Raw genomic sequence first — 25,210 nt, 5'->3', positions numbered from 1 at the left:
CTGAAAACCTCAACTATCATCCCAGTCCCGAAGAAAAGCACGGTGAGCTGCCTAAACGACTACCGCCCGGTGGCACTCACACCAATCATCATGAAGTGCTTCGAGAAACTAGTCCGGGCCCACATAGTCACACGCCTCCCGCCCAACCTGGATCCATACCAGTTCGCCTACAGAGCCCACAGGTCCACAGAGGACGCCATCGCGACGACTCTCCACTCCACTCTATCCCACCTGGAGAGGGACTTCAGCTCTGCCTTCAACACCATCCTTCCAGACAGGCTAGTGACCATACTACTAGACCTGGGACTATCACACTCTATATGTGCATGGATCAAGGACTTCCTATCTGACCGCCCCCAGAGGGTGCGGGTGGGCTCCCACACCTCCACAGCCCTCAGACTCAGCACTGGGTCCCCCCGGGGCTGCGTGCTAAGCCCCATCCTCTACAACCTCTACACCTACGACTTCACCCCTGTCCACCCCAGCAACTCCATCGTAAAGTTTGCAGACGACACCACCGTGGTGGGCTGCATCTCGGGGGGGGACGAGGCGGCGTACAGGGATGAGGTGGAGCAGCTGGGCAAGCTGTGCAAGGTTATCAACCTGCTGCTGAACCAGTCAAAGACCCAAGAAATCATTGTGGACTTCAGGAGGAAAAAATCTGAGGTCCAGCCCCTGCTCGTCGATGGAGGGAGCGTGGAGAGAGTCTCAACCCTCCGATTCCTGGGGGTGCACATACAGGATGACCTGTCCTGGAAGATCAACACAGCAGCCATCATCAAGAAGGCACAACAGCGGCTCTACTTCCTGAGAGTCCTCAGGAAAGACCACATCGGACAGGAGATGCTTGTGACCTTCTACCGCTGCGCAGTGGAGAGCATCCTCACCTACTGCATCTGCGTGTGGTTCTCCAGCTGCACAGCCGCAGAGAGGAATGCGCTACAGAGAGTCGTGAGATCGGCCCAGAAGATCACCGGCGCCCCACTCCCCTCTCTGGAAGAGCTGTACAACACACGCTGCCTCAGGATGGCCTCCAAGATCTCCAGAGACCCATCCCACCCTGGGTACGAACACTTTGCTCGGCTGCCCTCGGACAGGCGGTTCAGGACCATGTTCGCAAGGACAAACAGACTGAAGCTCAGCTTCTACCCCAGGGCCATTCAGGCCCTGAACACAGCAAAGACCTAGGTTCTAGGCCCTGGACAATCTAGACAATTTGATGGCAGCTACTAAATTGAAATCAAGTGCAATACTGAAACACAACTGTGAACATTTCAAACCTGCAAACTGCGACACTTTAAATGAATGTGCAATAACACTATGTGCAATATGACAACCCTCGGGTACATAAGGTTCAGAGATAGGAAATGTTAGAATAGGTATAGCATAGCATAGAGTAAGGCACAGTGTTTTATTTGTATAGTATAGTATAGTGGATAGTGTACATAGCCTTTATTTATGTAAACCAGCTCTTTTCCCTTCTTGTTTTTAGTTTTTTTTTTTTCCTAGCACCAGGGGAGCCCCCCCTCCCAAATTTCGTTGTTTGGTACCTGTACTATATCAATGACAATAAAGACCATTCATTCATTCATTCATTCATTCATTCATTCATTCATAATGAATCTTTTTTTCATTTCATACCTATTAGTTTACTCTAACGAATTAAAATGATCAACAAGCATAATGGCACAGAGAATGCAGAGATGTGTAGAAATGTCTACCGTGTCATGATTACAAAGATACCACTTGAACACACACACTGTGACACATTGGTCTACCTATGGCCGGAAAGGCCAGAACCGGAAGGAAAATATGGTACCTACATCGGAATGGAATATAATGCAAATTACATCGGATATCGAAAAGCAATTCAAATTAGTACCCAACACTCGAATGTAATACAATGCAAATTACACCGGATATCGAAAAGCAATGCAAATTACACCGGATATCGAAAAGCAATGCAAATTATTACACCGACACTCGAATGGAATACACTCATCACCAAATGTAATACGCTGCGCTCAAATGTAATACACTGCGCTCAAATGTAATACACTGTGCTCAAATGTAATACACATGCTCAATGGAATACACTCGTGACCAAATGTAATACGATGCGCTCAAATGTAATACACATGTGCAATGGAATACACTCATGACCAAATGTAATACGATGCGCTCAAATGTAATACACATGCGCAATGGAATACACTCATGACCAAATGTAATGCGCTGCGCTCAAATGTAATACACATGCTCAATGGAATACACTCGTGACCAAATGTAATACGCTGCGCTCAAATGTAATACACATTGATTTTATTTTGGCACAAATATTCCGTATTTTTGCATTGTATTTAGTGTTACACGTGTATTGCATTCCGATGTGTGTATTGCATTTGAATGTGGCACGATCCACCCTCCATATTATGTATCTTTATTGTTAATTTTGACAGACTTGGTCATGAAAAACACAGGCGTATATTCTCAAACTCTCCACCGGGTGGCGGTATCTGCTCAGTCGTTTGTTGTGCCCCGCTAGCAACCAAAGAAGAAGGTGTTGGCTGCTGCTGTCATTTCCTCCGCATTTTTTAGACGAACGGACACACGATGGCGTCCGCCTTGAGAGGGAGGTTTGTAACATTGGCCAAGGTGAGTCTAGGGTTAGGGTTAGGGTGAGTCAGAGGAAGCTTATTGCTCACCGTCGCACTTTACAAACAAATTGTTCTTTGTTTTTTTATTGCGCCCGTGTCAGGGCGAGTTGTCTAGTTGTCTGGGTTTACTGACATTGCTTAGTTTCTCTCTAGTCGTTAGATAGATAGATAGATAGATAATGTTCAGCATTAACAAAAGCGAGATGTTATGTACAATAATACCCTAACTTACTGTTAACCATAACACGTATGATTTGAGGCTTCATTTGTTTACAAAGCGTCACAAAAAATACAAACATGTGTCCTATGTAAGCTACTGGGTAAGAGGGGTATGGCCAATCTCATTAAAGTATTTAGAGGTATCGATTTTCATTGTATATATATCATCCCTGAAGATTACTGTCTCAGCTTTAAATGTTAACGGTAGAGGCTGCTAACAGTCCTCCAGTGAGTGCTGCTAATATCAGCCTCAAGCCACACCAACGAACCTCACTTCTGATCTGTTCAACCTAACCTAGAGACCCTGATAACCCAGATGAGAGTTACTAAACTGTCTCCTGATACAGGACAAGAGGGGAGCAATCTGTTTCGTCAGAGTGTAAATCGTCCTAGTAGTAGATCTCAACATTTAGTTGTCTTTCCCTTCCATATTGACTTAGGTTTTTTATCAGCGCTTCAGTGAAACATGTATGGTGGAGACGTAATTCTATCAACAACCCTGTCCACAGTCAAATCCACCAAAAATGTTTGCTCCGGAAGTCTGGCCTTGAAGTCTACTGAATATACCCTCTTGCTGCTGTCTCCTCCTGAATATACCCTGTGGCTGCTGTCTCCTCCTGATTCTACCCTGTTGCTGCTGTCTCCTCCTGATTCTAGGGCCTTGCTGCTCCATGGCGTCAGCATCTGGGGGGTGTCCGGCCCCTGACTATAACTGCCAGTCTGTGCACGCCCGAGGCCCCCCCGGCACGCGCCGACGCCACCTTCAAAGTCACCATGGTCCCGGGGGACGGCGTGGGTCCTGAGCTGATGACCGCCGTCAAGGAGGTGTTCAAGGTACAGCGGTTAGTGGCCTGGGGTGGTCCAGTGGTCTAGCACCGTGGCCTGGGGTGGTCCAGTGGTCTAGCACCATGGCCTGGGGTGGTCCAATGGTTTAGCACCATGGCCTGGGGTGGTCCAGTGGCCTGGGGTGGTCCAGTGGTCTAGCACCGTAGCCTGGGGTGGTCCAGTGGCCTGGGGTGGTCCAGTGGTGTAGCACCGTAGCCTGGGGTGGTCCAGTGGTCTAGCACCGTGGCCTGGGGTGGGCCTTCCAAATGTAATATTACATAATAACAACTGCTCTGATTAGAGTGCTTAGATTGTTTAATACATCAACAGGGGGAAAAAACGAGATGAACTCTGCGCGAGTATCATGCTTCCTCCATTGAACGGAAAGTCCTATCTATTCCATTCAAAGTGTTTTAGCCTTCCTCCTTTCCACTGGTAATAAGGAATTGGCAAGAATAGATCGATATAAATAGATCAACATAATGCAGCACTATCATGCACAGATCAGCCTTAAAATATGTAACGTTAGATATATAACGGAGCGATGTATTTCTACGGAAAGGCTGACTGACGCGGGGCTCATACAATCTCCGCGTTTGTTATAGATACGAGTGCTCCGGTGTCTTGCTGGTAGTCAAATATATGTATTTATATATACAGCATATGGATGTTACGTGCCTGTTACCTGCCGCTTTCAGTTCTAGTAGTTTAGATCTCGCAACCAGGGAAACGCCAACATGTGTTAAAGGGAGCACGACACGAATCTACCGGCATTTGACTCATGAGTGAACGGCGAAAATGGCTGGACGGCACAGCTTGGGATTCCATTGAAGTTACAGGGAACTATGTGAAAGAGGCTTAAATGTTGAAATAACAGTAATACAATGTTCATTGATAAAATGACATAAGGGATGGAAAGGGGAGATGGCAGTTTTAGAAGGGGGATGATGAAGCGCACTGCACTGAGGAACAGCATAGGCATAGCACATCGCCATAATAGCGATTTTTTTGTTATGCTTGTTGTAAATAAAAGTTCTATGATGCTAAAATGACATTAAACTAAGATAATAAGATGGTTATCATATTTTTTCAAATCTTTATTAATAAGTTATTACAGAAACAGTAAGTGACATTTTCCGAGAGCGAAATCTGTTGTGGTATTTAAAAATGGCGGTTAGCGATGAAATCTATGAACATGGGATGACGATTTCCATTGACCAATCAACGGTGTGCAGCGTCACACGCAGCCTGGCAAAAAAGTACCTTTCGCTCCTGTAGTTCCTGGTCGCGAAGGGTAGCTAAAACGGCCCGCTTCGGCTCGCTTCGGCCCAGCTCGGTTGGCAATGGAGGAAGGATAATAAACCGGGCCAGCCCGGGCTGACCCGGGTCAGCCCTGTAGTGGAAAAGCACAATTATACCACCCACTTAATCCTCACCCCCAACCCTCTGGTCTCTATAGCTCCCCTTTTCATTATTTGAAAAATAATTCCCCCCCCCCGACACAGGCTGCCGATGTTCCTGTGGAGTTTGAGGAGTTCCATCTGAGCGAGGTGCAGCACATGGCGAGTGAAGAGAAGCTGGATGAGGTCCTGACATCCATGAAGACCAACAGGGTGGCAATGAAAGGTATGGGTTAGAATAATGAAAGGTAGGGTTAGAACAGTGAAAGGTAGGGTTGGAACAGTGAAAGGTACGGGTTAGTACAATGACAGGTACGGGTTAGAACAGTGAAAGGTAGGGTTAGAACAATGAAAGGTACGGGTTAGAACAGTGAAAGGTGGGGTTGGAACAGTGAAAGGTAGGGTTAGAACAATGAAAGGTAGGGTTAGAACAATGAAAGGTACAGGTTAGAACAATGAAAGGTAGGGTTAGAACAATGAAAGGTAGGGTTAGAACAGTGAAAGGTAGGGTTAGAACAGTGAAAGGTACGGGTTAGAACAGTGAAAGGTACGGGTTAGAACAGTGAAAGGTAGGGTTAGAACAGTGAAAGGTAGGGTTAGAACAGTGAAAGGTACGGGTTAGAACAGTGAAAGGTAGGGTTAGAACAGTGAAAAGTAGGGTTGGAACAGTGAAAGGTACGGGTTAGAACAATGAAAGGTACGGGTTAGAACAGTGAAAGGTAGGGGTTAGAACAATGACAGGTACGGGTTAGAACAATGACAGGTACGGGTTAGAACAATGACAGGTAGGGTTAGAACAATGACAGGTAGGGTTAGAACAATGAAAGGTACGGGTTAGAACAATGAAAGGTATGGGTTAGAACAATGAAAGGTAGGGTTAGAACAGTGAAAGGTAGGGTTAGAACAGTGAAAGGTAGGGTTGGAACAGTGAAAGGTAGGGTTAGAACAGTGAAAGGTAGGGTTAGAACAGTGAAAGGTAGGGTTAGAACAGTGAAAGGTAGGGTTGGAACAATGAAAGGTACGGGTTAGAACAATGAAAGGTAGGGTTAGAACAATGAAAGGTAGGGTTAGAACAGTGAAAGGTAGGGTTAGAACAGTGATAGGTAGGGTTAGTTAGAACAATGAAAGGTACGGGTTAGAACAGTGAAAGGTAGGGTTAGAACAGTGAAAGGTAGGGTTGGAACAGTGAAAGGTACGGGTTAGAACAATGAAAGGTAGGGTTAGAACAATGAAAGGTAGGGTTAGAACAGTGAAAGGTAGGGTTACAGGGTTATATGAAGTGTGCTATATTTGGCTTGTCGTTTGCACTTTTTGGAAAATTCCAGTGGTTCCTTTAGCAGTAGGCAAACTTTATGTATTATGCATTAATACATTGTGTGTGTGTGTGTGTGTGTGTGTGTGTGTGTGTGTGGTGTGTAGGGAAGATTCACACCCCCATGGAGTTCAAAGGGGAGCTGGCTTCCTATGAGATGAGACTGAGGTAAGGCAATGGGCAACCCTTTTTTTACATTTTTGGCATTTAGCAGACGCCTTATTCCAAAGCGACTTATAATCACGAAGCAAATCATCAGTTCACCAGTTGCAGCAGGAAGAGTAATCTAGCTCAGGCCAGGGGCCATAGGCAGTCTCTGTGATAGAAGGAAAAAAACTAAAATAAATAAAAAATTATAAATAAAATAACAAAACAAAACAAAAATGTTTAATATGGACACTGGAGAAACAGTACAAGTCTTAGGGGACACAGTATAGGGGAAAAGCAGGTGTCTCAGGAGATGCAGTGCTGGGGGTAGCAGTGTTTCCTCCCGGATTTTTCACATTAGTGGCGGGGTGTTAAAACATTTTCGCGTGCACGCGCATGAAATGTGCACTAGCGCTCAAAACAAAGACTTAGGGCCAATCCCAATTCCCTTTTCTACCCCTATGGCTCGTTTTCGAGTGTCACTCGATTCGAAGGCAAGGCCTTCGAATACGTCACAAGCCCTACCCCTTGAAATCTAAGCCCTATGAATTGGGACAGCCCTTCACGGCGCCTACGTCATCAACAGTGGTTTAGACGCGGTACGGGTGACGCGTTGTGTTGCCGGCGAATTCTCACATCTGTGACCGGAGGAGATAGCAAAGATGGCGGCCGTTAGCATCGCAAACACTATGATAACATCCTCCGTAGTATCTAGTCTATTTCAGTCACAGACATGTTCAACAACAACACGTTTTACAACAAGGAAGGGATACAACTAATAAACATGTTAACTCACTATTCACCTTGTTATACAACAACTACTACTACAAGTGTCTATGACTACTGTTAATGTTAAATCCGTGTGGAGCTAATGCTATCGCGTCTCCACAGGCTAAAGTACAACACTGATATCCTTAACTTATGTCCTAAACACACTACTGTCATAACGTACCTTCTCCTTGACATGGACATAAACACCTGCTACCTTCTTTGAAAGAAATCGCGATTTATTCAGTGAAAACTAGTACATGATATCACAACATAGCATAGCATTCGCGAACACTATGCTAACAACACTATGATAACATCCTCCGTAGTATAGGATAAACGGGTTATTTTGATAAACTGGACACATTTTGTGAATATATATGGTTACTTTCTCGCCTGAAAACATATAAAAACTTCATAAAATGACATTAACACTTGTAGAGCCAAATTACAGATTGTAGCCAATGGCGGCCAAAATTGAGGATTTTATATTTGTAGATGATTCGCAATGCATCCTGGTATCAAGGGGTAGCATACCGTTAGCCCTTCGAAGCTAGTGTGGTCCTGGAATCGCTCGAAACGAAGTAATAGTTAGCCCTCCCCCTTACCCCTAGCCCTCGATGAAATATGAATTGAGACAGCCCTCGCCCTAAACGTGAACGCGCAAATCGAGCCATAGGGGTGAAAACGAAGGGCTAGGGGTGAATTGGGATTGGGCCTTAATTTCGACAAAAACTAGAGGGTGGCAATTTTTATTTTTTAAATAGCGGTTAAGTCATTAAAGCCGAACAGGTGATTTTATATAGAAGGTGATCAAATACCAAGATATCCCGAGGCTACAGCTGCAGCAGAACATGCATTCGGTAAACAACCAACAGCAAGGTAATGCATATTATCAGCTGAGTTAAAGAAAACCAACTCTTACCTTTGATGACACCGACATGAGCCCTGCTTACCCCCTGATTATTTTTGCCCGCGCATATTGCCCTGTAATTAGACCATGTGACCACACCTTGTGTCTCTTATTGTCCAAATGTTCCCTGAATTTTAGCTGCATGTTTTTCAGCATGTAAATCCGTTGTCAATAAAAATTCGACTCCCCTTCTTTTCCCCTGCCAATACTGTGTCGTTAATGACATTTACCAACGTTTATGCTATGAATAGTTCGAAGCTAGCGTTAGGTGCGAGGCTGCTCGGTTAACCCATTAGCAGGAACATTATTTGTTTCACAAAATAGCCTGATTTTGTTGACCATGAACATCAGAGACTACATTACGAATGTTCATTAAAATACTCTGGTAGAAGAACATGAACCAGAGAACAGCAGTAAATGCAATAACCCACAGTTGTCGCTGATGATGTTGCATTTTCGATTAGGATACAGGATTAAAGGGACGGGCGAAGAGAGAGGGAGAGGAGAGGGATTTCCTGAAATCCAAATGTCCCGCTAAATTTGGACCAATCACAAAACAGTTTTGCAAGCGCGTCGCTTCGCGCGCGTTGAGCGATTCAGTCTGAGACAAGGTTAATTGCAACATTGTAACATATTGTAACTTACTACACCCTAAATCAGAAGGAAATGTAGGTCTGAAAGCGGCCTAAATCTAGCTTAAATCTGCTTTTTTCTGTTCTCATAATACCTCGCTGCCTTTCTCGTTGCGCAGCCTCATTCAATCAATGAAAGTGGTCTGAATCAATTAGTGGCAGAGAAAATGTATTTGTGGCGGCCCGCCACAAATCAATGCATATAGAGGAAACACTGGGGTAGTAGGTGTCTCAGGAGGAGCAGTTAAGGTGTAACCTGAAAAGATGGGTCTTCAGTCTCCGACGGAAGATCGGTAGTGACTAGTTCTGACAGCTGTGCAAAAAAACGTTAACTGCACCTACATCTTAAGAGCGTGTGAGCTTTTACTAACTTTTGGACATCTCTCTGTGTTCAGGAGGAAACTGGACCTGTTTGCCAACGTGGTCCATGTGAACAGCCTCCCCGGCTACAGCACCCGGCACAACAACCTGGACATGGTGGTAATCCGCGAGCAGACAGAGGGGGAGTACAGTGCTCTGGAGCACGAGGTGAACCACCGTCCTCCCCTCCATGCTAGTCTGTATTCTGACCATGGCTACTGTATGATGGTGTCATATGTATGTATGGTATACATTGGGAAAGATGACGCCCCCTTTTCTTGCTTTTTCGTACCTCTGATTCAGTCAGTGGGGCCAGACTGTTAGCCCAGAAGTTAGTTGTCTCTACGGGCTCTGGTGAAACCTTCTTATTTCTGCCAGATATGGAACAGTGCAGGGTTGGACATTAACAGTTGCCCGATTGCCCGGGGCAAGTACAACATTCGCTCCTGGATCTGTGTATCGGTGTGCAGGAAGAACAACGGACGGCGCAGGCGCCAGACCAGACTAGATGATCGTGGAGTGAAGATATTATAAAAGCATACGCGCCTGTCCATCTGTCTGTCAATCCGCGTGTACGCTTTAATAATATCTTCACTCCACGATCATCACAGATCCAGGATCCAGCAGCGTCGTCACTGTTGCGCAAACCTTTACTTGCCTGTGGCAATCGGGCAACCGTTAATGTCGAACCCTGCATTGTCCAAACCTGATTTCCACATCAGGAAATCATGCATAGGGATGATTGCCTGTATTCTGTGCTTTAATTGACCCAACTGACTGTCCACAAGAAATGTGTATCTGAGTGTAAAAAAACAACAATAACAACAAGTGATTGTGATGCTGCAATGTTCTATTCAGATCAGTGATTGGCTGCACACAGCAGTAGAACGACAAGCTGGATTTAAAACAGGAATGTGGAAACTTCAGAACTTACCCATAATATTGCCAATACCTGCTGACAAAGTAGCATAAAGATTAGTTTGAGCCAAACATGGTTTACTTTGGGGAGACTGCCAAGTTGCCATGATGAATTTCAATGGGTACTCCAAGTGAGACTCCTGATAGTCAAAGCATTTTGAATCCTTTGGTGTACCACGTACCTCATGTTGAAATGATGCATTGTAATCGAACCAATGACACAACGTGACGTTAGAATTATAAGGTTCTATCTCTATTTTTAAAATGTTTACATTTTTGAGTTAGTAATTCATAAAATACAAAGGTTCCATCTCACAAGACATAGTGGAATGTAAAAACTTTGACGCTCAATATCTCTGAACTGCCCTAAACGGAGATAGAAGCTTATCATTCTAAGCTCACGACTAGTCAAAGCACCACCACCACATACAGTGGGGCAAAAAAGTATTTAGTCAGCCACCAATTGTGCAGGTTCTCCCACTTAAAAAGACGAGAGAGGCCTGTAATTTTCATCATAGGTACACTTCAACTATGAGAGACAGAATGGGGGGATAGAATCCAGGAAATCACATTGTAGGATTTTTTATGAATTAATTTGTAAATTCCTCTGTAAAATAAGTATTTGGTCACCTACAAACAAGCAAGATTTCTGGCTCTCACAGACCTGTAACTTCTTCTTTAAGAGGCTCCTCTGTCCTCCACTCGTTACCTGTATTAATGGCACCTATTTGAACTCGTTATCAGTATAACCTGTCCACAACCTCAAACAGTCACACTCCAAACTCCACTATGGCCAAGACCAAAGAGCTATCAAAGGACACCAGAAACAAATTTGTAGACCTGCACCAGGCTGGGAAGACTGAATCTGCAATAGGTAAGCAGCTTGGTGTGAAGAAATCAACTGTGGGAGCAATTATTAGAAAATGGAAGACATACAAGACCACTGATAATCTCCCTCGATCTGGGGCTCCACGCAAGATCTCACCCCGTGGGGTCAAAATGATCACAAGGTGAACGGTGAGCAAAAATCCCAGAACCACACGGGGGGACCTAGTGAATGACCTGCAGAGAGCTGGGACCAAAGTAACAAGGGCTACCATCAGTAACACACTACGCCGCCAGGGACTCAAATCCTGCAGTGCCAGACGTGTCCCCCTGCTTAAGCCAGTACATGTCCAGGCCCGTCTGAAGCTTGCTAGAGAGCATTTGGATGATCCAGAAGAGGATTGGGAGAATGTCATATGGTCAGATGAAACCAAAATAAAACTTTTGGGTAAAAACTCAACTCGTCGTGTTTGGAGGAGAAAGAATGCTGAGTTGCATCCAAAGAACACCCATACCTACTGTGAAGCTTGGGGGTGGAAACATCATGCTTTGGGGCTGTTTTTCTGCAAAGGGACCAGGATGACTGATCTGTGTAAAGGAAAGAATGAATGGGGCCATGTATCGTGATATTTTGAGTGAAAACCTCCTTCCATCAGCAAGGGCATTGAAGATGAAACGTGGCTGGGTCTTTCAGCATGACAATGATCCCAAACACACCGCCCGGGCAATGAAGGAGTGGCTTCGTAAGAAGCATTTCAAGGTCCTGGAGTGGCCTAGCCAGTCTGCAGATCTCAACCCCATAGAAAATCTTTGGAGGGAGTTGAAAGTCTGTGTTGCCCAGCGACAGCCCCAAAACATCACTGCTCTAGAGGAGATCTGCATGGAGGAATGGGCCAAAATACCAGCAACAGTGTGTGAAAACCTTGTGAAGACTTACAGAAAACGTTTGACCTCTGTCATTGCCAACAAAGGGTATACAACAAAGTATTGAGATGAGATGAACTTTTGTTATTGACCAAATACTTATTTTCCACCATAATTTGCAAATAAATTCTTTAAAAATCAGACAATGTGATTTTCTGGATTTTTTTTCTTCATTTTGTCTCTCATAGTTGAAGTGTACCTATGATGAAAATTACAGGCCTCTCTCATCTTTTTAAGTGGGAGAACTTGCACAATTGGTGGCTGACTAAATACTTTTTTGCCCCACTGTATAATTGATCATTATACAGTCCTCTGATATCATGGTGAAATTATGCAGAGTCAATGTCCCGATGACATAACTAAGAACGTGCCTTCCGTCTGCTTCTCAGAGCGTCACAGGTGTGATCGAGTGTCTGAAGATCATCACCAGGGACAAGTCGCGGCGCATCGCCAAGTTTGCCTTCGACTACGCCACCAAGAAAGGACGCAGCAAGGTCACTGCCGTGCACAAGGCTAACATCATGTACGTACGGCTCGGACACAGCCTCTTATTCACACAGTACTTTACAGGCACCTTCAGGAGAGCGTATAGAGGCCTGGGGGGTGTTCCATCAACATCGCTAAAGGAAAATAAAATCAGCCTGGATTTTCCTTTAGCAACTTGGAACCCCCCCCCCTGGTGCGTGAGCTACATATGCTGTGAGTAAACTGACTTCCTCTCACCGTTTTGTCACAGGAAGCTGGCAGACGGTCTCTTCCTGCAGAGCTGTGCCGAGGTGGCAGAGCTTTATCCCAAAATCAAATATGAGAACATCATCATTGACAACTGTTGTATGCAGGTAGGCAGGACCACCGCTGTCACTCTGTTTGTCACTGTCGTCATTTCAATCAAATCCTCTCGGACAACGCACACCACGTCATCCATTTCTATCTCCACCTAGAGTGCCAAGTGTTTTTTCATGTGGTATTTTACCTAGCAACAGTACTTTGATTGGCTACCAAATAAAACATCATCGTTTATGTATTTGTAATGAATAAAGTCACCTTTGGCACTCTAGTATGTTGACGGTCTGGGCGTCTTAATTCACCCCCTCGGCACTAAATGAGTTCAACCAACTTTTTGTTGTAGCTGGTCCAGAACCCGTACCAGTTTGACGTACTGGTAATGCCCAATCTGTATGGCAACATCATCGATAACCTGGCAGCCGGTCTGGTTGGTGGGGCAGGAGTGGTGCCAGGGGAGAGCTACAGTGCAGAGTACGCAGTCTTTGAGACCGTAAGTGTCCGTGCATCCGTGTTTCATATGTTCCTTTTGTTTCTAAACCTCAACTTGTTTCGGTCAATCAAAGTAATCAGGTAGCTCTTTTTTACTTTCTCTTGCACCTGAAGACAAAATTTAATTGTCTCTTTTCTTTGAAGCTTTTTTTTCTGTGGTGCAGTCCCACTCATATTTTTCATTTTATTGGACAGATACAGTGAAGACAGACAGGAAAGTAAGGAGAAGAAGGGAGAGAGGGCATGTCAGCAGGGCATGGGCCGGATTCAAACGCATGCCCACATGGGCATATGTGTGTACTGTAGACTGTGGTGCTAGACCACTGGACCACCCCAGACCACAAAAATGTAATTGTCTCTTACCTTTTTATTTTATTTATTTATTTGAAAGCAACACCAATTGCATATCATATTGCACATGCTGACACTCCAGGTACTAGAGTGACACTGAAGGAAGAGAGGAACTACCCAGGATGTGACATTGGCTGTGTTCGAAATGGCATACTAGCATACTGCATACTAGCATACTCAATGAGTATATACTGCGTACTGCCTACTAAATTCACAATAAGTATGCGAAAACCAGCCAACCGTTTACACTGCAGTATGCATACTGCCTCCCAGAATGCATTTCGCACCGGCCGGGAGTGGGGAATTTAAATCCTCCATTTTAAACCTCCATTGGCTAAAAGCTGTAATTTTGGCTTTACAAGTGTTAACATGTCATTTTATGAAGTTTTAATATGTTTTCAGGCGAGAAAGTAACCACACATATTCCCAAAATGTGTCCAGTTTATCAAAATAACCCCTTTATGTATCTGATCTGACGTTTCTTTTCCTTCTGTTCGCTAGCTACATTACGGCTGTGTTCGCCCTGGAAATCTGATCAGCACTCATGGAATGCCTCTTGTCCAATCAAATTACCTGGTCCCTTTATGACGTTGAACCCAGTGTGCGCTCCGGCGCCTTCAGAGCGAATTTACGAACGCACCCTGCGTTGCTTACATACCTTCATTGCGCAGTTTGACAGAAACATCGTAACATAATTACAACTAGGGTTGGGTATCGTTTGGGTTTTATCCGGTACCGGTACCTAACCGATACTTTAAAAACGGTACCGGTACCAAAACGGTACTTAATTCGGTACTTTTGATTTTTTTAAATGACATATATATATATATATATATATATATATATATATATATATAATAATAACACGGTCGACAACATTAAACAGCTTTTCACTTTTTTATTGCTGAGGCACAATATATATTAGTTAAATATACACTCAAATTAAAATAAATGAAAATAAAACTCCTGCTGACTGAGGCACAATATACATATAATATATATAATATTACAGTTAAATATACACTCAAATAAAAAATAAATAAAAATAAAACTCCCACCTCAGCAATTCTTTTGCAAAAAGATCAGCATATTTGCCTTCTCTGGCAAAATACGACACCTCTCTTGACTTTTTTATTGTCATTTTGACTTTTGTTTTGTTTTGACATAATTGTCTAATGGCACAGAAAGTAAACAAATATTGTTTTCACGTCACTTTACCTGAAACTGAACGACACAGCGCGGAGCGAATTCCCTGGTAAAACGTTTCTCTCCCCCCGCTGTCAACGGGAGTCGTCAACCAGGAAGCGGTGCTGAGAGAGCAAGACACGGATCTACCGGCATTTGACTGCCGCTGGACTGAGGAACACCATAGGCACTGACAGCACATCGCCATAATAGCGATAAAGTGCGAATGATTTTAAGCATTTTGAGCACTTCGCGTTGTTTTCGTCGAGTCGGGTGAAATGCAGCCACACTTTAGAACGCTGCTTCATTAGGGCCTTCGGCATTCTCGGTGACCTCGTAGCTAGGCTAGCTAGCGAAATTCGATAATATTATTATGATTATGATGATGATAATAATAATAATAATAATACAATAATACAATCACTAACTATATTACTACACTTAGTACTAAAAACTCACTCTTCTTAAGTTCTCAACACAACTGCTCACCTCACTACCACGACACGCACTGATTGGAAATGTAACAGGCGATGTCACGTCACGACTCAAGTCACGTGTGGTTGACTGTTGCATGACACCGGACACCAGGGGATTTTTTTTGGGGTGAAAAGTACCGAAATGAGGTACCGAAATCTCCTTTGCGATTCGGTACGGGTACATACCGAATGTAAAGTAACCGGTACCTACCGGTACCGATTTTCGGTACCCAACCCTAATTACAACAAGTTGTAGAATGATTTGGGGGGGCAATATCTTTAGCTAGCTCAAGTAACTATCTTACTATATTGTTGTCTTAGCAGTTGATAAAAGAACAAGATTAAAATAAATATATATATGAGCAATAACATTAGTGTTTCCACCAGGATTTTTCCCATTAGTGGCGGAGTGGTTATCTTTCGGTCGCACAGCGCGCGCGCTTTTTTTTCTCCGCGTGCACGCGCATAAAACGCACACTGGCGCTCAAAACAAGGACGTAGTTTCACCAAAAACTATAGGGTGGCAACAATTATAATTTCTTAAATAGCGGTTAAGTCATTAAAGCCGAGCAGGTGATTTTATATAGAAGGTGATCAAATACCGATATATCCTACAGCTCCAAGCGGAACGCGCATTACACACACACACAGAAAGATCAATACGAAGTAGGCCGACATTAGAGTACACGCACAAAACCGGCTAACGTTACTCATTAACTGTTTACAGTAAAATCACAGTGTGACAGTCAGATGGAGCATTCGGTAAACAACAACAGCAAGGTAATGCTATCAGTTGAGTTAAAGAAAAACAACTCTTACCTTTGATGACAGAACATGAGCCGTGTTTACCCGTACCTCCGCCGTTCTGTTCGTGGTGATTTTAGAGGCAATAGATTATTTTTGCCCCGCGCATATTGCTATGAATAGTTCGAAGCTAGGTGCTTGCACGTTCTAGGTGCGAGAATGCTCGGTTAACCCATTAGCGGGAACATTATTTGTTTCACAAAATAGGCTGATTTAATTGACCATGAACATCAGAGACATACATTACGAATGTTCATTTAAAATACTCTATAGTGAGCACTGGTATAAGAACATGAACCAGAGAACAGCAGTGTTATGTACGACAGTATGTCATTGCAGCACTTTGTTGCACTTTACAACTTCACGTTCTGTACGTCCGTTAGAGCTTTACGACCTGTGTGTGTGTGTTGTCAGAATGAATGGCACTTGACAGTAAACGGAGCTCAGTTTGTATACCTGTGTGGATCTACATTTATTAGCATAACACAAACATAATAAGCAGTAAATGCAATAACCCACAGTCGTCGCTGATGTTGCATTTTCGATTAGGATACGGGATTAAAGGCACCGGCGTGTGTCCCGCTAAATTCGGACCAACCACAAAACTGTTTTGAAAGCGCATCGCCTCGCGCCGCGCGCCTGTTGAGAGATTCAGTCTCGATTGCAGTGCGAACACAAACGACGAGGTTAATTGCAAAATTGTAACATATTGTAAATAACTACCCCTAAATCGTAACGAAATGTTGGTCTGGAAGCGGCCTAAATCTAGCTTCAATCTGCTTTTTTTCTGTTCTCCGGTCATAATAACTCGCTGCCTTTCTGCGCAGCCTGAATCAAAGTGGACTGTCTGATTCAATTAGTGGCGGAGGAAATTCATTCGTGGCGGCCCGCCACCAATAAATGCATATAGAGGAAACACTGAACATATCGTGGGCTTGCTGCAGCAAGCACAATAACAACCAACTTGTCGGTCTGAAGCTACAATACTGGGACCATTCGTGACTGGGCTACAGGCAGTCAAATACTAGGCGAACGTGTGTGTAGGACACGAATAAACTTGGATTTCATACATTTCAAGTGGTATCCTTGTAATCATGACAACGTAGTCTTGTCAACGAATGAATCTCACCGATTCCCAATATAGTGAAAATACCACGGTCTATTGTTCCAATTGATTGTGTACCAGTCTTTCAAAGACTTTAGACAGTGTATTTAATATTGACACAGGCCTGTAGTTGCTAACCTGGCTTTTACTGCCTTTTCTATATAGGGGAACAACTCTGGCTGATTTCAAATCATTTGGGAACTTTCCTGTTTCAATTGAAAGATTCACAATATGCATAAGGATTTTTGCTGTTATACTGGCGCTATCCTTTATAAATCTAGCAGGCAAATTGTCTAGTCTTGTTGCTTTAAACGTATTCATTTGATTAAGAATGTTTAAGATATCACTCTCTGTTACCGTACCTAGCTCAAATCCATTGTTTGTTACGTTCAGACTCTGGTAAAAGTTTTGAACAAACCCCCTCCCATATTGTCCCTTACAGGCATCTAGCTTCTCAACCAGGGATGAGGCTATAGTAGTGGAAAAATATATATAATGATCGGCAATTTGTACATTCTCCTGACATATGTCTCCATTGATTTCCAGACTAATATTCTGAGACTTTGCTTTGTTAGACGTTGTGGATCCAATATCCTTTAAGACTGACCATAGTTTTTGTGGCTGTCTCAGGTTTTCATTTACAGTGGTTATATAATATTGTGATTTAACTTTATTAATTTTATATTTTACTTGGTTCCTTAATGACACTTCTGACATATTCATCATAATCCTGCTGCTGGTTTGTTCTTTTGAACTTTACTAGAGCACTGTCCCTATTTCTAATAGCCTCTAAGATCTCATGGGTAATCCATTTTGCAGTATTCTGCTTGACTCTTATATGTTCGACAGGGGCCAATGAATCTCAAATAGAGTGCAAAAAAACAACATCTGCACACTCAAATCTGTGCAAAAAAACGATGTTTATTGCAAGCTTTCGGTCTCCAGGCTATCAGACAATGTAAACAACAGCTGTATGACGAGTTTGTATGACGCAGTTTGACGAGACTGAAGAGACGCGCAGTGCATTTTGGGGATGTTGAGTAGGAATAGCGTGCATCGATCGCGTACTCAAAGATTTGGCAAAAATCTAGTATACATTTCTGGCATACTAAAATATTGCATACTGTACAGTGTGAACGCTCTCGCATACTCAAAGCTACGTCATATCTAGAGTAATTATGCTAGTATGCCATTCCGAACACGGCCATTGTTTTATCTCCTACACCCTAAGGGGGCGTTCACACTTTACGTCTTTTCTTTTTTTTTAAAGCGCCGCCTTCAGCGCCTTTTTACATACAACCCTATGGGAAAAGGGAAAAAACGGCCGCTTTTTAAAAAGCGTGAGAAAAGCGCAGCTGCCGCTGCCTTTTCAGTTGATTTTATTTAACTTTTCAGAAAGGCGCTGTGTGTCGTCAAGCACCTTTCTGACAGCTGACCAATCAGGACGAAGAGAGTAGGTACGCGTGTACCTTCCCTAGTAACCAACTTCCTACAATTGTTATAATAGAAAGTACTTTGAATCAAATTTGATCTTACCCGTGTCGTACGTGGAAACGATCGTAGCTCTACATCAGGTATTGACTTGACGAACGCACATTACCTACTGGTTATGCGGAGTTATTACAGGCATGTGAGCTGCACTGCCTACTGTAATTCATGCGACGGCTCGTAATAAAATTAACGATGTTTTTATCAGCCGAGAAAATTTGTTTAATTCAAGATTTAAAGGGAACTGATGTTTATGATTGTATTTCAGTCTTCCTTTATATGACAATAGGTTATTGTATTGTGTAATCATTCTAGATTGAGGCGTGATAAAGGCAGTCGGGTATATCTCAGCCCTCCTTCAGTCGCATGATGTGATCGGGGGAATTCGGGGGCGAGCGTTTGCGACCGCGCGTCTATTTCTGATAAAAGACTGTCGATCTCCTCCTCAGTAAAGTTTTTCTTCTTTCGTTTGTCTACCATCATGTGAACTCGTCAAAGGTGCTGCACAACACCTCAATCAAGCCTATTTATAGCACTTGGCTTAATTCAGCCGCTATAATTGAGCCGCTATCACAGGGCGTAAATACAAGGCTCATTCACCTGCGTTCAATTTCAAGTATATTTGTTATTTATAGAAGGAAGTACGTACGCAATTTTAAACAAGCGCGGTTTTATCAATAATGCTTACGACTATTTAGACAAATTTGCTTACGTGCAAGTCAAAGATGACGTCCAAGTACATTTTTATAAATGAGGCCCCAGCCACTGACAGATAAACGTTCAGATTCACCAGCCACTCAATAGTAAATCATTATTTTGTGTCTGAAATAAATCTACCAGCCACTCTCATATTATAGATGTAGCACAATGTAGCACATGTTGTAGAATGAACTCGTGATTGCTACTGGTGTTTCATAACGTGGTTCCAGTGTTAGCAGCATTCGGCAGAAATCTTCATTTTCCGCAACACTGTTGCAAATATACCCAGTTCAACACAACACACCTTGTAAATATACCTAGCGATAGACTTGGTAATAGTCGTAGCCTCGGGGAGTAAAAGGGAAAGGGAAGGGAAGCCTGGTCTGCCTCTTAGACATGACTACATCGTAATGATTACAAAGATGCCACTTGAAATGCATGAAATCCAAGTTTATTACATATTCACCTAGTATTTGACTGACTGTCAGTCACGAATGGTCCCAGTATTGTGGCTTCAGTTGGGTTGTAATTGTGCTTGCTGCAGAGCACGATGTTATTGCTGATATTTTTGTTTTAATCCTGTTCTTTTACCAACTGTTAAGACAACAATAAAGTAAACTAGCTAGCTAGCTAGCTAAAGATATTGGCCCCCCAAATCATTTTACAACTTGTTATAATTATGTTACGATGTTTCTCCGCATTGAAGGTATATAAGCAACGCAGGGTGCGCTCGTAAATTCGCTCAGAGCGCCGGAGCACACTGGGTTCAACGTCATAAAGGGACCAGGTAATTTGATTGGACAAGAGGCATTCCATGAGTGCTGATCAGATTTCCAGGGCGAATTTACGAACGCAGCTAGCGAACAGAAGACGAAAAAACCGTCAGATCAGATATTAGGGGATAATAGGTTATTTTGATAAACTGGACACATTTTGGGAATATACAGTATATGGTTACTTTTTCGCCTGAAAACATATTAAAACTTCATAAAATGACATGTTAACACTTGTATTGCCAAAATTACAGCTTTTAGCCAATGGAGGTTAAAATGGACGATTTAAATTGCCCGCTGCTAGCCGGTGCGAAATGCATCCTGGGAAAAAGGCGGTGGCTGCGCTTTTTTCCCATGGGTTGTATGTAAAAAGACGGTGAAAAGGCGCTGAAGGCGGCGCTTTTGTCTAAAAAAAGACGTCAAGTGTGAACGCCCCGTAACCACCTTGTTTGCTCCCTCAGGGTGCCAGGCATCCCTTCGCCCAGGCTGTGGGCAGGAACATCGCCAACCCCACGGCCATGCTGCTCAGTGCTGCCAACATGCTCAAACACCTCAAGTGAGTGCGCGAGAGAGTGCGCGAGTGCGAGATATAAAGACAACAATTAGCTTTTAAAAGTGTGTCAGTCATACCACAAATGTACAAATGTACGTGCTGTACTGCACTTATAGTAATAATATAATTATATTGTGTGTGTGTGTGTGTGTGTGTGTGTGTGTGTGTGTGTGTGTGTGTGAGAGAGAGAGAGAGAGAGAGAGAGAGACAGAGACAGACAGACAGTTTTGCCGCAGTCTTAATTGACTGTTCTGTGTTGTGTTACAGCCTGGAATACCACTCCCATATGGTGTCTGACGCTGTCAAAAGGGTCATCAAGCAGGGGAAGGTGAGTGTGTTGTGTACTGTAGACTCTGTCAAACTCCTAAAGTTGAATGGGTAAGGCCACACTAAACGGATCAAAACATGTGTGTGTCAGGTGCGGACACGGGACCTCGGCGGTTATGCCACTACTGGGGACTTTGTTCATGCTGTTGTGGGCAACCTCCGCCACCGACTCCTGTCCTAAGACGTCCCCGGTCCCCTGGACAACCCCACCCTGTCCTTGTTCCCTTTACTCCATCAGCCACCTTCACATGCACAGCCACCTTCACATGCACTGGCTACATCATTTGTTGCCCTCTGTTCTCTTCACTCGTGATTCAACCCATGAATCATGTATCCATCACAACACTTTGTTGACTCTCATGCAAATTCAAACAATATATTATATATATATATATATTAATATATTATATATATATATTAATTGTAAAAGGCGTTTTGACTAGGTGTGCCCACATTTCTGCAACCCACTGTACCTCTGTAGAACCACTGCACTTAACGCCGGGCCGCTGTGATTCCGCTCCCTCCCTGCTTTCTCACCACATGTTCCTCCAACAAAGCATCCATTGATGATCTGACCTGGCCCTCCTTTTACAGTGCACCCAGTTGTTTCCTAGCTTTACCCTTTAAGCAACTCTAAGCTCTTGATCTGTCATGGTGGCTTTCTCTTGCCCCTCTCTCTCTCTGGTGCATGCTTCACTCCTCGCCTGTCTCTTCATCTTTGTACCCGTGCTTTGATTGGCTCCTATCACCTGGACTGGAATATGTTCGGCTTCTGCAGTACAACTTCTCTCCATGGTGTTCCAGCTCTTACCATCAACAAATCTTCCCCATGAGTATCTCTCAGCTACCACTTCTCTCTCTGCGCAGCTTCCTTGTCTCTGTGCTGTGAAAATAGCTTCTGTTTTATTTGAATCTGTGTCGATTTAATGTGTTGATTTGAGCCCCGAGAGCAGCATGTTGTATAGCAATATTGGTCAAGCTGGTTTTGCACCACGATGACAGTTCACCAATGCCAAAACAAGTAAAATATCAGTTTAACCTTTCAATAGCTGCCGTGGCCACATATCAGTGGAATTATGATCTGCCAATTCACCATCACTAGTATGACTTCTGTGCTGCTTAGCTGGAAAAGGCCTTTTACTCTCCTGTCAAACCTTTTATACACTTCTGTCACACTGAGACTGGGATGGTTCCCGCTGTGCAAACTGGACTGTTTTTCCACTGGGTCATCATTCATGTTCCAAACCTTAGGGGTGTGTGCCTACCACGTGACAGCAGGAAATGGAGGTAGATGGAGGAACTTATTGTGTCCTCGTAGTTTTGGGCTAGCAGAGATGCTAACTTGTCTCACAACTCCTAAGTTTGCTTGCTAGCCACATTGGACTTATGATCCACATTGGCTCATATTCATTTATTTATTTTTACCACTGAAAGAAATAATGTGTCTTCTGAAAGTGTTAACATGTCATCAAATGTGTATGCTGTAGAATGTGCACAACATAAGAGGCTGTGTCTTGGGAGCCAATATTTAATGATGACTGTCACGATAAGTGGTGTCTGCTTTTGTTAAAACTTAACTCTCAATCATGAACAACCCACCTCATTTGTCACATCACATTATTTGGTTGACATTTTTCATATGCAACATATAACATACAACCATATTATTTATGGTTGTTATTATGGCTAGGATTGGGGTTGCAACTGGAGATGTTGAACTGGTCACTCGATGACATTCGAAATGCTCGAAATGTTACACTACCTTCCTATCATATGTAATGGACAAATATTGAAGCATAAAAGAGTTGTTTGTTTGACTGTTTCTGAAGTGGGACATACAGTAAGTAGGTTAAAACAACATTGGTTGTAATCTGTTTTGCTGAGTTTAAATGTATGGTGCAGAATCTGTAGAGGGTCCCAAAATACCGCAAATATAAAAGATTCTCAAATGTTTTCAGACTGTAAAATGTGTCTTGTTAAGATGAGTTTGCCGTCTGTTTTGTTGATCCAGTTTTATATGCCTTAATGCCAAGTGAATGGAAGATATAAGAACTGCATCATTTCCTGATTGTATGCAGTGCCTATCTCTTCTATTTATTCAGGGTTGATGGCTACAGCTGGATTTACACACAAAATATGACTATGGAATCATCTCAAGCTCAGACTACTGTTGAAGTCTCAAAACATCTGACAAACCTGGATTTTGAAGTGGACTATCCCTTCAAATGCAGAAAGGTAGAACAACAGCATACTGTGAAATTGCATTTTGACATGAAATATTTAATTATTTAAAAAAAAAAAAAAAAAAAATAATATCTTTCAAACAATATCTATGCATCTACAACCTTCTCTCTGAAGGCCTCAGAGAGCTCTTTGGATCTCGCCATGGTGATACCACTCACTTCAACAATCAAGGGCAAACCAAACTAAGACTGCGTTTGTAAATTTACTCTGGAAAACTGATCAGCACTCATGGAATGCCTCTTGTCCAATCAAATTACTTGATCCCTTTATGATGTTGAACGCAGTGTGCGTTCCGGCGCTCTGAGCGAATTTACGAACGCAGCCTATATGTCTGAGGTTTAAATAAGACTGGCTCCTCCAAACTCCTCTCTAATGGTATTCTAATAATTTGCACCTGATGTGGTGCACCTGATTCTGATTTGAAGGATTTTATGTCACAATAAATGTGGGGGTGTTATTTCCTCACAAGAAAATTAATTCCATTTTACAAATCTTTTTATTTTTTTCTATTTGTTTAGTCATTACCTCCCTCTCTCAATATTGCTAAAATGGAGATCAATGTCCATATGTTGAAAAAGACAAGATGGTTTTCATGGGGTGTCCTATCTTTTTCACATGACTGTATATGATTTTACTGTGCATTCTTAACGACATGTGGGGCTTGGAATATGTTAATAAACATGTCTGACATAAGTTGCTAAAACCTAATGTTTTCTTCCCTTTTATCGATGATTGTGTTTGTCTGTAACACACTATTAAGGATGACATCTCGTGAGTTTAGAATTATAAGGTTCTATCTCCGCTTAGGGCAGTTCAGAGATATTGAGCTTCAAAGTTTTTACATTCCATTATGTTTTGTGAGATGGAACTTTTGTATTTTATTAATTACTAACTCAAATGTCTACATTTAAAGATAACACCACACAGGCATTAATAAACACCTAATGGATCAGATTACGTAAAAAAACTAAATTGACCAAAAATGGAGATAGAACTTTATAATTCTAACGTCACGATCTGTCTTGTGTGAGGAGACTTGTCTTGGCCTGTTTAAATGGGCCAGAGGTGTTTGTTCCAGCAGGGTGTAACGCGCTGCTCTTGTGTTTGTGACAGGTGCGTACAGGAGACCTGGGGGGCTACGCCTCCAGTGACGAGTTCACCCGCGCTGTCATCACCAACCTGGCTGTCTGACCTAGCCTCTCAATGAAACCTCTCTGCAGCTACCACACAGACACACACACACACGGAGGACCTGCTACTGTACACGAATGAAAAACCAACAATGGGACAGAACATTCAGTCTTTATAAGCAGCACAAAAATGTGATGTTCTCCCATTCAATAATATAATGATAAACCTGTCAGTCACATTCCACTCTGTACTGTCTACTGAACAGTTAAAGGCCTGGACCTTGTTTAGAGTTCATACACCACGTGTGTACTATGTCAGTGTATTTATTCTGTTATTTATTCACTAGGTGGTGGTTTCTCAGACAGATTAAGCCTAGTCCTCCCTTCTCACATCTCAATAGAATATCAGCATTGAAGATACATTTTAGTCGAGGATTATACTTAATGTGTGTCTGCGAAACTTGAGCTAGTTTTCCTTTTCCTTTTTCATTCATGAGCAGTAATAAACGTATTATACTCTTAAGGGGTGGAAAATGTGTCATTGAAATTAAGAGCTGCATCCTATTTCTCATCCACTATGATACAATGATGATACCATATAATACAATGATAAAGTCATTTCTCCCTTAGAAATAAGGGAGTCCTATTTTGTTTTCACTATTGTGTATTTGCTTCCTCTAGTCACTTAGGGTGTGTTCTCACTAGAACATTTGCTTCACTTGGAATCGGAGTTTAGGATAAAGTTCACTTTGGTCTGCGTCGTTTGGAGCGGTGAGAACGCGCATTCGAAGTCGCTCCCGGAGCAAAGACTTGTCGGATGCTCCGCTTGAAAAGGGTGGTTTCGCATTCGCTTTTGGTGAGAACGCTGCCCGAGGCTGTCCATAGGAAAACAACAGTGCA

General features: G+C 43.0%; 1 protein-coding gene across 2 annotated transcripts; it reads left to right on the top strand.

The window, feature by feature from the left end:
* Positions 1 to 2,591: 2,591 nt before the first annotated feature.
* idh3b (isocitrate dehydrogenase (NAD(+)) 3 non-catalytic subunit beta) lies at positions 2,592 to 24,827 on the top strand. 2 transcript variants are annotated; one of them, XM_080528704.1, is made up of 11 exons: positions 2,592 to 2,655; positions 3,534 to 3,710; positions 5,207 to 5,327; positions 6,521 to 6,581; positions 9,269 to 9,401; positions 12,290 to 12,423; positions 12,637 to 12,739; positions 13,030 to 13,176; positions 20,518 to 20,612; positions 20,877 to 20,937; positions 24,294 to 24,827. In XM_080528704.1, the coding sequence occupies exons 1-11, from the start codon at positions 2,614 to 2,616 to the stop codon at positions 24,369 to 24,371; spliced, it is 1,152 nt and encodes a 383-aa protein (XP_080384830.1). In that variant the 5' UTR covers positions 2,592 to 2,613; the 3' UTR covers positions 24,372 to 24,827. The 2 variants fall into 2 exon arrangements, with proteins under 2 accessions (XP_080384830.1, XP_080384829.1); XM_080528703.1 differs by lacking the exon at positions 24,294 to 24,827 and adding an exon at positions 21,028 to 23,834.
* The last annotated feature ends 383 nt before the right edge of the window (positions 24,828 to 25,210 follow it).

This window comes from Nansenia antarctica (assembly GCF_963989245.1).
Source record: "Nansenia antarctica genome assembly, chromosome: 4".
Lineage (NCBI taxonomy): Eukaryota > Metazoa > Chordata > Actinopteri > Argentiniformes > Microstomatidae > Nansenia > Nansenia antarctica.
This window is presented reverse-complemented; position numbering and strand designations above follow the sequence as displayed.